We start from the raw sequence: 13,624 nt of genomic DNA on the forward strand, positions 1-13,624 counted from the left end.
ACCATCTATGGGGGGGTTGCCTTTTTCTTTTTTTCTTTTTTATTCAGTGTAGCTCTGTTTTTCCCTTCTGCAGTTCTCTGTGAAGTCAGGCTTAGTTACAAGAAGATTAAATGAATCAGTATTAACATTGAGGGAGGAGAGATAAGTCCCTGGTCCGCTGCATTTGCTAACACCAGTAAGGTACCATTGCCAAGGAAGACATAACATACTTTTCCAAGTGTACTGTTTCAAGGATTCCCAACTCTTTTGATAGCACGTGACTCGGCTGGTTTGCAGAGATCCTCCTTTTCCATTAGCATCCACATAAAATTCCTGAGGCAGTCACAATTACTGAGAAAGAAATAGTGCTATTGAAGTATTTAACGGATACTACCTAGTAGGACAATTTAGCTACAGGAAATGAAGAAGAATCCACACCACGTGAAAAACCAGCACATACTTTGGAGACAAACAGTGGTAAACAGACCATAGCTGGCAACTGCATGGAGTATTACTGACCTCAAAAATCCATAGCTGTTTGTACTCAGAGACTTGACATTTGAGGTCACAAAATAAATCAGAAGATGAAACAAAAACAAACAAAAAAGAGACTTTCTAATCCATTTACAAAAGTTTCTACGGTCCTAACACCAAATAAAGGAACACCTGTCAAAAAAACCCCAAACAAACAAAAAAACCCCCAAAACCCACAAACCCAGAAAAACCTAGACTTTAGTTATTTTAAAAATTTAATGTGACAAAATTATACCCACTGACTCTTGCCCTTGAACACATTTTTAGCTCCTTCAGTGGAGTCTTCTGAGGAGCCCTACAATGCAAGTTTGTTTGTCTTGAACAAGGAACTCTGATTTACAGCTTCTTATATTTCTCCTTGAAGACCTACTATCCACATCATAGGAACAAAATACAGTACACTTTCAGCTGATGACACTCCTTATCAGCTTTCCCACTTGCATACTTCCTTTAAACCTTCTCTTTCACTTCTTTTCTTTAATGACAAAGATGACCAAAGGGAATGATTCTGAGGACACCTCCACTTGCTATCACCAGACTTAATTTTGAAAGAATGAAATCTATTCCCTTTGCCTTTAAGTATGAAAATATATGTTGACTTGGAATATACAAGGACAAAAAAATACCTAAGTGTCTGCTAACCTCTGAAAGGTTAACTTTCATATGCATTAGATTTGTTGTTACATTTTCTATTAGGGGTAGGTTGTTTGTTTTGTTTTTCCCCATTCTCCAAACAAGTTTACCAGAGAACTCATTAAAAAAGGTACATAAAATTCAAGTAAACACATTTATGAAGAATCAATTTCATTTGTGAAGGACTTACTTTCTACTGAAATAAAAAAGCATCCCACTTAAACAAAATATAAACACATTTCTGAACAGCATATCTATAAAAGCAAATAAGACTACTATAAAGCTACTTTTTTCCCCTCTTCATTTCAAAAAGGAATTAATCAAATGTCTTGACCAAAACTTAACCTTTTCCGCTTATTATTCCGGTCTGCCACATCTACAGGAAATAGATCACCAAAACAGATGGAGTGAATAGATTATTTTTACCTCCCAGTGGCTGAACACCAGCTGCGGACTGGCCAGGCCACTAGTTCTCTTCCTGATTTCATCAGCAAAACCAAAGCTTTCTGCTACTGGCAAGACTGCCTTAATAATAAACACATCCGTCCCCTCTTTCATCTCCTCTTGTAACACTCTGCCTTCCCTTTTGGACAAGACAGCATACACACGACCTGCAAAGACATAATTTGATGAGCTTACCAATATATTTATACTCCACGTCTTGAAGAGAAATACATAAATATTCATTTAGGAAACTTCAGCATTAAGTAAAATACATAATTTCCTCAGCTAAAATTCTTCCCTGTAACTGTGTCAATTAAGTGGACCCATTAAATTCAAACAAACAACGTATTCTGCCAGTACAATGTGCAAAACCATATGAGTAACATTTAATAAATTATTACTGCTGTATGGATCTAGAAAATGCTTGCACTAGGTGCGTTTTATACAATAATTTGGCTATTTTTTTAAAAGACGGTTTGCCAGATTATGTGCCTAACTTGCTTTATTTCTTACAACCAAATATTTGAGTAACATTACTAAGAAATATTACCATGTTTGAGGAATCATATCTTAGCTACCTTTAGAAGTTTGTTTGGATCACCATGTCCCTATATGGTACTTGTCCCAGATACTGCAGGGCTATTCTAATCACAGAAAACTTGTTTATCTGAAATGCTACATATTTATTATGTTTATTGTGTTCAATTAGTCTTTTAATTAATTCAGGCTTAAGTTAGTCATGGATAATTTTTATTTTTCTTTCCCAAATTAATACTCAATCCATTGAAATACAGTGTATATATCATGAAAGTAGCTCTGAAAACGCCCATGTTCGACTTTACAGTAGGCATTAAGTTAATTTTTTAAAATGTTTTTGCAAACTTATGGGCTAAGTATTCTACAGAAAAAAACTAGCAAATACATTTGTGTTGATCAAGATAATAAAAATATAAGAAAACCTATGCACTGACAAAATATTTTAGGAATGCCTTCATTTACAAATGTGAATAGTTAGTAAGTATTAGCTGTACAAATTAACTTCAAAAGTACCTTGTAGTGAAGAACAAGTTTATATCAATTTCTAAGAGGTTCAAATATTTTATATTATATTGCACTGAAAAAACATGAATGCATACTACTACCTTTTAAACATCTGGGCAAAACTGACTCCTACTAGAAATAATTAGAAATATACATTACTTCATAATACATGCCACCTCTTCTGACTTGACAGAAAGATAACATTAAATACTATAGCCACGTACATTGATTTGCATATATACTGTAAGCCTTTTGTGGGACACCAGAGGAAATGTTGGTGTGGGTTTATCTGCCTTTATTTTTTAAATACAGCATCTGGTCCTTATTCAGGAAATTCAGCACAAGCACACAGCTAGTATAGTTAAATCTTCCTGCCAGATGCAGGTAATGAAGCATCAGTTCAGCACCAATCATTTCAGTTTATAGTTCTCTAAAATCTGTGTTGAAGTGTTCTTTCTGCCATCACTGATAATTTTATCTGCTCGTGCCCTTACCAGGACCTCCTCACTGTTCCTCTGACTGAACTTCACCTTTACTATGCACAATAGTCTTCTTATTGCTCATGAGGAAATTGAGGAAATTCTTAAGATTCTATATTTAAAATCACAAAAAGATTAAGGCATTCTGAAGATAAGTCACTGAGTTTGCCATGCATGTATAGCCTTTGTTAAGATAACTAAGCAATTTCAAGTCTATGGAAATTTCAGTGAGTCCAGAAAATTCTCAGATATGAAAGGGTCATATCTCAGCACAGCTCACAATTCAGTAACTGCTTTAAAATGCAAGCTTAAGCATACATATTGCAAGAGAGCATCACACCATGGTCACTGTACATATACTGTGTATGTACCACACAGTATATATTAAAGCCATTTGTTAAAGCAAGTAAGTTCAAAACCACTTTATAGGTTATTAATGTTCTAATTCAAAATATTTATTTTACTAATTGCTTTAAGTAGGACTTAGAAAACTTTGCACACATATTAATAAGTAAGGTAACATTTAACACAAAGCACTTTAGATGCACATATTTTATGGCCATAATTCACTGAAGATTATTCTTTGAAACATAAAAGCCAGAAGACAATTTATAGCTTACTAAATGGTTTCTAGCTACATGTATCTCATCCAAGCAGTCTAGAGTATTGTCTCAGTTAATGCTGTCACAAAGAAGTTATATAAGGTCTTCAGTTTTACTACTATGGGCAGACTGCAGTATACTGAAGAAATAGTGGTTCTGCCTCTACGTGAATCAGGTGAATGGATTTAGCAGCATCCATCACCAAGAAATACCATGAGATCTTCATATTCAAAATAGTTAAAACAGTTATTTTGAAAATATGATACTACTTCAAAAACAGCTTCAAGGTGCTGCAACATACAGAATAAGCCTGTGAGTAATAGGCTCACTTTAAAGATGTATTAAGTCCAGCTCCTTAAAATATTTAAGTCCTGTTCGCCACTTTACTGAAGGATACTTCAGTACGTCAAGTGTAAATGCTAAACAGTTTTGGTATTCCCTGCACACTAAAAAAGATGAAGCTTCATACTGGAAAGAAATACTGTGGAAGGACAACAGGATCACCATTTGCAAGAGCCTAGGGGTCACGATAAACTTAGCAAACAGGGAAGGAGGAGCTGCTTTTCTGTTTTGGATTCTGCATGTTTTCACTTACACAACTGAGCCAGAGACAATACTATGAATTGATGTGAATTGCCCCCTAAAATGCTGTAATCTGACATTTTAATAACTTTATTTTTTAAAAATGAAAACATAAGAATTGCTGTCAAAATCCAAAAACAAAAGGTAAAACAGAGTCTGGTAAAGTCCTTTCCCAACTAAGTTTCACTGACATCAGCAAAATGAAGACAGTCTAGCTTTGTCTCCAGAATACAAAAGAGAGAAGGGAAGAAGAGCTCAAAATGTAGGAATATCAACAGGCAAAAGCCAGTAATAATTAAACACGTGATACTAGTTCAGAACATTCTTCAGCTTTTTGGAGTTTACATAGAACTTCCATAAAGCAGGAGTGTGTACAAATGGATTTTTCTAGTGAACTAACTGTAGGAATGAGATGCTCAAAGTATAACCTACCGGGAAACAACAGATGTATGTGGGACCCAAGTCTAAACCCAAGGCTCATTACACCAGACATGTATAAGCTTGCAACACATTTCTGCGTTCCTCCCTCCCTGCTTCTCAGCTCCAGCTCAGTTTATTTGCATTGTCAGAGAAGTCTGATGGAAAAAGCTTTATATACTGAGGCAACTAACAGAAAAGACCTAGCTTCCTCAGAAACTAACATCTTAGAAACAATCAGATAATATGAAGATATATTGAAGTCAACTCAGTATCAGTATATGGAAGACCAACTGGAAGAGTTACAGAAGCCAGTTGTTTATCACATGTCAACTTCCAAGTCTTACTGGATAGCATACATAGTCTTCACTTCCCATAATGAGGATAAATTTTATAAGCTTAAACTTCCATAATAAAAATTAAACCCATGAATTTGTAATTAACTAAGTGCATGTCCATGGCTGTCCACCACACAACTCACATTCATTAGACTGGACTAATTTGCTTCCATGTCTGAGTCCTAAATTACACTCATTAAATATATATATATATATATATGCATTAGAAAGCCATGTTTCCATTTGGTTTTACGGCACAACTGATGAGCCGATGCATGTCAATTACATCACTATAAACAATCATGTTTTTTTGCTAGTGAGCATTTTCAAAACCAGCAATTTATACAGTATTTTTGTGGTTTGAAAATTGGTATCTTGCTTATGGTTTGATGTAGAGATTCAGAAGTATTGTGCTAATGTGCTTCTGGAACAGTAATGTGTAACACTACAAAGTCTAATTTTGATAGGCATTCTTACATGTTAAAAAATAATTAAAGATAGTTTAAAAATGCAGAAGTCCTATGTCATAGTAACTTGTAGTTTAAGTTAATGTGCTAATAAGCTTACTGCAGGACACCTTTTAGCAGGCCTACTAAAGAGTACCTCCAGAAAAGAACAGGATCATGCATCTGTACAAAACAATTGCTCATCCAAAGGCATTTCTTTTCACTGCATACAATTGTAAATTTTGCTCTTCAGACCAATTTGTTTTGTCTAACTGCTATCATTATGCTTGTGTGCACAACAGCTGAGATTTTTACAACAAATAACCAAATCTTTAATTATTGTATGTGGGATATACTATAATTTCTGTCATGAGTAGTATAGTCAAAATAAATTTGCTGATAGCTTAAATGCAATGGAAGTTAGTTTTAAAGAAAATCTTGGTGCATTGGATCAGATTCAGTGTGTGAGCAGCTCCTATGGAAAACTCTAAGAACAAATGTTAGGGTAAGTTAAGAGGTGTTGTAAGTAGGTCATAAAAACAAGTTTAAGTAGGTATAAGTGGTAAGGTAATATAAGTGACACAAATTTGGTGAGCAACTTGCATACCAGAAGGATACAGATGCTACTAAAAAAAAATTTAAAAATCTACCAACTGGACTGTAACAATAATTTAAGATTCTCTCTTTTTCCTGATTTTACTTCTATATTGATTATTATATTAACTTAAAACATCTTGAAATGGCATTAACCAAGATTCTGCACTCATTTTACAAACTGGATAGGTTTCCTCATCTCTTCATGGAACTAATGCTTAATAATGAGGCACAATATTGGTATTCATGGTTACTGAAGTTGATCTTACAAAAATTTCATAAAAAGGCAACATTTTGTATCTTGCACTTCCAAAAAAAGTGTAGCATTGCTATTTATGCATGTTTCAAATAAGCAAGAGGAATAAGCTAAATTTTCATTCAGAACAGTTTAAATACTACAGGCATCAGAGAGTCATTGTACAAATCTGGTGGAGAACTATAAAAAACTTCTGACAAAACTTTTTATCAAGTTATACTTTTTGATTCAGTCTAATTTATAAAACCTCACCTTGGAACTCAGAAAGCAAATTCTTGACAAAGGTTTATTTTGTCTGTCTTACCTAAAACTTCTGCAGTAGCCATAATTTCACATGTGTACATTGCTGCCATAAGCCTCTGTGGTTTTGCTTGCAAAGCATAACGGCAAGCTTCCTTCATGGTGGCAATCAGTTGTCCAGAGAAGGGACCATAACAATCTGCAAGTAAAACTTCTCCTTTGTGTTTACTAATTTTCTCAGGTGATTTTGGAACACTTTGACTGCTGTCCTGGTATTCATTCGCGCTGCAAACTTCATCAGTGCAACCGCTCGTGAGAGTAGTATCTTCATTTTGTTTGTGTTCTATGGCATCACATTCCCCTGAATCCTGATTACCAGTTGACAGCATCTCTCCAACTTTATTCATTTCCCATTTTTCCACCGTAAAACAAACACCCATGAGGGGTTCTTCACACATGGGACCTGAAAGTGTAGCCAGCTGAAATCCACTTACTATGCTGTTGTCAAAGTCTCTGTATTTACTTACTTCTTTCACAGCATTCCCAAGGCACTGCCACACAGACCTTTTATAGCCCTCAAAATTATATAACAAAATATTAGGCCCACACTTCCGTGGTCCAAATGACCAGATCTGATCAACAGCATTTCTCCACTTTCTTCCCTGCAGATTTTGCTCCAACATTTGTTTGAATTCCTTGATCCTATCAAGAGTCTTCTGATTTATCTCATGGGTTTTTTTATCTTCATTCAGACATGTGTTGAGTTGCTCCATAGTTCTAATTAAGTCACTGTTTTCTTCAAGAAGTCGAGTTACCTCCTCAGGAAGCGGCATTGCTCTTACACTGAGTGTAGCTTGTTTATTTGGAGTAGATATCGTAACAAGTCCATCTGAATCAACCTGAATTCCTTCAGGAATTTTATTTTGGTCCTCTTTTGTTTGGTGTATGACAGCAACTTTCTGCTGTTTTCCTATTTCTTCATTCACCATATCAACTTTTGGAGGTCTTGTTATTGTCTCTCGGAATGGTATAATAGGTGCTGATACACTAATCTGTACCTTTGCAAACCTGTAAAAGAAAGTTTAAAAATTAGTTTAAAATTAAAAAAATACTTTTAAACTTGGGGGGGAGGGGAAAGGTAAGGCAATGGCCTTAACATGGAACAGATATTCATGAATAAATCTGATTGCAACACAGATTACTAGATAATGCACTTCAAACTCAAACTCTTAAAAGCATTATGTACTTCAAAAAAGAAGCATTGCCTCTTATGTCTTCAGAAATATTTGGAAAGGAACTGAAGAAAATAAAAGAAAAAGCATTGCTGTGCCTCTGTGTAAATCACCGGTTCACCCACATCTTGGAAACTACGTGCTGTTGTTCTCTCCCCTCAAACAAGATACAATAGAACTAGAAGAAAATGAGAATAAGGATGATCAAAGGTATGAAAGTACAAGTAGCCTTCAGATGTTTCAAGGATACAGCAGAAGTCTACAAAATCATGAAGGGCATGGGGAAGGTTGATCAGTATTAACTGACAACCAAACCACAACAGGCCCTGAACTGTCCCTGAACTGAAAACAATTAAGGCCCAGGAAAGCATTACGGTTACTCTGTTTTTACTCTTCCTCAGACATCTGCTCTAGGCCACACTGCTGGAGATACGATACTGAGCAAGACGGACACCCTGTTTGAACCAGTACAGCTGTTCTTACAGTGAGATGCTCTGAAAAGATGAAGCACTGCGTAAGCTGAACAGGCTTTTATAAAGAAGTGTGGAGCCACGGTTCTATAACCTTGTGGGTTCAGATCAAGTACTCTGCAGCCAGGAGCACTTGGGGAGCTGATACTCCTGTTTTCTCCATACTCCTGGCACAGCAGATTCCAATCTGTGCACAATACTGTGCTGCCCATGTGCATGAAACTAGCACTGCAGCACAGAAGCAGAAGGAGGATTAATGTAGGGAAAAAAAGCCCCTGGTGACTTCATATTGTGATTAGCTACTGGAAGCCTTAACCACTATTCTCCTTGCAAACCTAAAGGATCATTCACAATTGTGATCTTGTAACAAATGTAAATACACAAGGCACTATTCTGAAGGTAGAAGTCAATGACTGCCTACATTGGAATGCCCTTAAGTTGGCTTGAGGAAGAGAACAAGTTTCAAGTGAAATAGCTACTCTTGAGTATCACCAGAAAGGGACACATTCGTTATAGAATTATGCCAGATAATTATTTCATGTATAGACCCGTCATTAGTAGCAGTCTTTTCTCTGCTATAAAGCTAAACACAATCCCTTTCTCTCCATACATCCAAGTAGCTTTACAGTCTACAGTCACGTCAATGAAAATCAAGTTGTAATTTTTTTTAAATAAAGTTACTTTTGTAAGTACAGCTTTATACAAAACTGAAACATAAAAGAAACTATGGGAGATAATTAAAATAAATTGACCATTAACTACAGACAAAAATTAAACCATCAATTCTATACCAGAAAACCCTATTATTTCAGGTCATTAAACACTTCTCAGTTTGTTAGAAGAGTTCACATTGGAAGATTCTCAAAGATAATAAAATTTCCTAATGGAAGAAAACAAACAGATTTTTAATGCTGTGGATGAATCTTATTTTTGGACTAATTAAGAAAAGGTAAATTCAATCTTTGCCTTTAAAGGACCACAGAAAGCATAAAGTAAAATGGGGTGTAAGACAGTAGGTGAAGATTTTGGTCTTTTTTCACGCTAAAAGAAAGGAAAAAATCCTACCAATGCAGTTCAGCCTGTTTAACTATAACTAATTTATAGTCTGCTTTGCAAGAGTACTAGCAATTTTTAAAGGAATTATTTTGGGTCAAGAGTTGAAAAATACAACCTAAAAAGCTTTCTTCTTTCTTTTAAACTAAGTTGGGAAATACGCTCACAGTGAAGAAAACCTGTGTTGGAAATAAAAATATTTAGAAAAAAAACAAGCACAGCAGACCACAATAAGACAGAATGACAGAAGTTTCAACAATATTGTAATATTGGCATAATAGCAATAAAATGTAATTATTAAGGAACTGATATATTGTTTGCAGCAATGCTGTTAACCAACAGCAATTTTTTCAGATCAGTTCGTATTTATTATTTGTCTTGAAGTGGTGAGTACTCTGCAAGAAAACTTTCACTACACTTTAAAGGGCATTTCACAAGATGAGAAAAATTAATTACTAGTGATTAAAATGCTCTAAAAGCAAAAGCTTCACATCTTTGAGTATGTCAATGTGTTATTTTACCACCCAGCTAGGAAGTGCCAGATTTGTTAGCTCTTTCATATATTTAATAAACATCTCTATTCATAAAGGATCACCTGTTTTATCTTCAAGTACAACTTCATGACTTCAAAATATCCTGTATGGTATTTTATCTGTTTACTGTAATCACAGGAGCTGAAAATTGCCAATGGCACCATGGCAAAACCCTGGTTTTTTTAGAACTGTGAAATGGATGTTTATTAAGTGCACATAATCAGCATCTGGTTCAAATACATTCAGGATTTAACTCAGCTGAAGATACTGGAATGTTGAAAGCTTCCCATCAGATCTGGAAAATAGCCTGTATTTTTCACCTCATCTGAAGGGGAAAAACAATAGTCTCATAGCAAAATCTCCCAGGAAACACCTTGTTTGGAAATGAAAGGTTCCTACCACTGGTAAAATGGTAATCTTGTGTCTTCAAAAGATTTGTAATAGCTTTTTCTAACTATATAATCTATAAAAATTATACTCTACTGATTACTATCTCATTGCTACAGTTACAACCTGTGGTATAGCAAGCCAGCACCAGATCAATGGAGAATGGGTTTTAGTTTATCGTTTGGGTATGAAGGCATAAAAATAACATTTGATACTGCCAGCTGAATTAGGCTCAGTTTTTAAAACATGTGGAGAAAACAAGACCAATTGGAATGACTTGTTTCTAAGGCCCAGATGTTATTTACCTTTATTTATACAACATTCCTGCTAATTAATGTTTATATAGAACTATTTTACTATACAAATAGAAAGTTAGGTTTTGGATAAGGATAAGTCACTGATCCCTATAAAGGAGGTAGAGTTAGATTTTCATGCTGCTATAGTTTACATTCAAAACCAAAATTAACGAAAATCATGTTCCAGTATGCATGACTTAAAGGATTACTTACTTACATGACTGCATGGACGTCTGTGAGGCTAATACAGTGCATTCAGGGACACTCATACTTCAGCTCTATCTCATTCTAAAGGTGAAATATTTTGCTGTAATCAGTTTTAGAACAGGCACTATTCTGCATCAAGCCTCAGTTCTAATTAGTAATAGCTACAGCTGAAAGCTAGTAGCTGAATAGCTGCCTGCAATAAAACAACAACTGCCACCACCAGAAATCATAGGCACTTATATCCAAGCAAACACAGCTTAAAGTAACTCATCAGTTTTAATCTATATAATTTGAGCCTTGAGAAACAACCAAAGGCTCTGTCTTTTGCACTGTGGACTACATGGACCTAGGAGCTCTAAAGCAACTTATTCGAAATACTTCACAAGCCAAGGAACATTGATGAACATTATCTCTGTTTCTCTGTGATTGGTAATCTTGGTATTGAAAACCCCCTTTTATTAAACTTTGCACTAAGCCTTCATATGAGGTGCAATTCATTGCATCAAAAATTGCTCTAAGCTAGATTATTTTAGAAGCTATTAGTCTAAACTCCAAGAAAAGTGCAACTCGAAGAAAAAAAAAACAACCCAAGCTAGGATTGTGCCTGGATTTTTCTTGTAACTAAGCATGAATAAAAACTGCCAAGAGTTATGACACAGGAAATGGAAGTGAAGCACTGCTTTACTCAAGCAACCAGCATTAAGTCAACAGAAATAATTTTGTCCTTTGGACTGTCAACCACTATTATAACAGTTTCATGATATGAAGCGATGCTTTAAAGTCAGCTGAAACATTTTAGGCATATCAAATGATGTAAATGATGGCAAGAAAAAAGGAAGAATGATTTATTACATTTATCTGACAGACTCAAAGTTCAGAGTTGTGTATCCTTCTTAACCACCCATGAGGTCTGAGCAGGTTCATTAAATGACAACAAAAGGACTAACCAAAATTTCCTAAGTTGTGGTAAATTTTGGCAGAGTGATAAAGTTGCAGAGGAATAGCAAATGTAACTGTCAACTTTATTTCCATGGGACTCAAAACCAGGAGATCTATCCTTTTTCAGTTTTTCCATGCACTTGTATTATACAAAAAAAACCCCAAACCAAACAAACAAAAAAACCCAACACAAAACCAAACAAAAAACCCCACACTGCTACCACCATCCTCATTCTCTTTGTTTCTCATTCTGAACAGGGTAATTTAATCCCCTCATGCTTAGTATTTGCAATGCTCTTTCAACAGAAAGTTCTAAAAATTTTTATTGTAAAATGCAGAAAATAAAGTGTTCAAAGTTAAGAGGTCCTATTTATTACTCTATTCAAAAAGAGCTAATTAGGAAGAAAAAAAATTAGAGAAATTAAGCAGAACATCCATATTTAATCATTTAGATAAACATGGATGACTGATCTTTTATTTGTTTCCATGTCTCTCCACATCTTTGACAATAAGTATCACTTGAGCATAATTTTCTAAATACACACTGGGAAAGATAAAATTAAAGATGTGCCTTTGGAAAAGTTTGATTAAAATCTTGACAAATACAATTCAGTGTAGTTTCAACTCAGCAGAACCTCCTCAGTTTCTGTAATTATTCCAAAAATATCAACTCTTCAAAACCCAGTTGATACAATTATGATAGATGCTAAGATCAGAATCCTGCCCCACTACTTCAATTGTGACTTAAGTATTTTGAATAAACTTTCCCTATATTTTTGGGGAAAAACTTGTGGGTCACATTTTAGTAAATGAAGTTATAGGAAAGGACTGTTACAGACAAGTGTTCTTCTACCATTTGAAGAAACATTAGAAGATACTAAATGTATGATTTATGCTTGCAGAAAATACTGCTCATGAGTAAGAGAACAGATTAACATTTGAAAAAAAAAAAAAAGAATGTGAAGAGCAAAGGAACAGGATAAAGTGTGCACATACAACTTCGGTCTTGTATTGTACCACAAAAGGTACAATTATGATCCAATGGTAAAAACTGGTGGTGGATGAAGCTTCTATTTTACCAGAATATAAATCAAAGATACGCATCTGACAAAGAAATCCAACAGACACCTACTGAACTAAAAATATTTCTTCCTCCTTGCCCCTCTAACCTTTCTTTCAGGTCATCCAAGCAACGCTGAAGATGAACTTCTCCTGCTGTCACTAGCACATGCTCTCCTGTCTCCTGGATTAAAACTTGGACACACGGATCAGCTTGGTTTAAAAGCTTCATTCCTCTGACCAGCTGAGGCATATCACCTGGCAAAATAAGGTTTTATTAACAAAGTAGTACTGAAGAAGGAATACTTGAAGTAGGATATAAAAGTGAGAAATACTAACACTCATTTTTATGGAAGTCTAAACACAAATACATATTTCAGGAATACTCAAAAACTTTCAGCTAAGTTCTGAAGTCTTTCTGTGGGCAAATTTCTGCTTATGAGTCACAAAGAGTGGTATGTTTTAAGAGCAGCAACTGAAGCCATAAGCTATACTCACAATTTGTCACCAAGAATTTACATACTGATGATAAAATTCACATTATTATACAATCATAACCATAGTACCCATTTGAATGGAATACATTGAATGGATTTTTGTTTAACAACAGGTTTAGTATACCAAGCTAGCTATTGACTATGACTATGTTATCTTGCTTCCTATATACAATTAACTACAGATACAGCTCATAAACAGCTCACAACCAATAAAAAATTTGAATGTTATCAATATGAAGTGATTAAAAATTTCAGGATTTCACTCCTCGTTTTCACAAATTATCAAGAGATATAACCTCTCTTATTTATTAAAACTTTTAAAGTCATCTTTCAGTAAATAATTGTATTTCTTTGAAATCTTTCATG

The 13,624-nt window shown here is 34.9% G+C and overlaps 1 protein-coding gene across 2 annotated transcripts in view; it reads right to left on the reverse strand.

Annotated features, from left to right (window-relative positions):
- EFL1 (elongation factor like GTPase 1) overlaps positions 1 to 13,624 on the reverse strand; it is an 81,800-nt gene that overhangs the window by 12,329 nt on the left and 55,847 nt on the right. Inside the window, exons 17-19 of one of the 2 annotated variants that reach the window (XM_072870535.1) lie at positions 12,872 to 13,019; positions 6,650 to 7,653; positions 1,573 to 1,757 (exon numbers count right to left, since the gene is read on the reverse strand). In XM_072870535.1, the coding sequence (XP_072726636.1) occupies positions 1,573 to 1,757; positions 6,650 to 7,653; positions 12,872 to 13,019 (1,337 nt within the window). The remainder of the gene's footprint in view (positions 1 to 1,572; positions 1,758 to 6,649; positions 7,654 to 12,871; positions 13,020 to 13,624) is intronic. The other variant, XM_072870536.1, reaches the window with a different exon arrangement.

This window comes from Ciconia boyciana, chromosome 8 (assembly GCF_034638445.1).
Source record: "Ciconia boyciana chromosome 8, ASM3463844v1, whole genome shotgun sequence".
NCBI classification, from domain to species: domain Eukaryota; kingdom Metazoa; phylum Chordata; class Aves; order Ciconiiformes; family Ciconiidae; genus Ciconia; species Ciconia boyciana.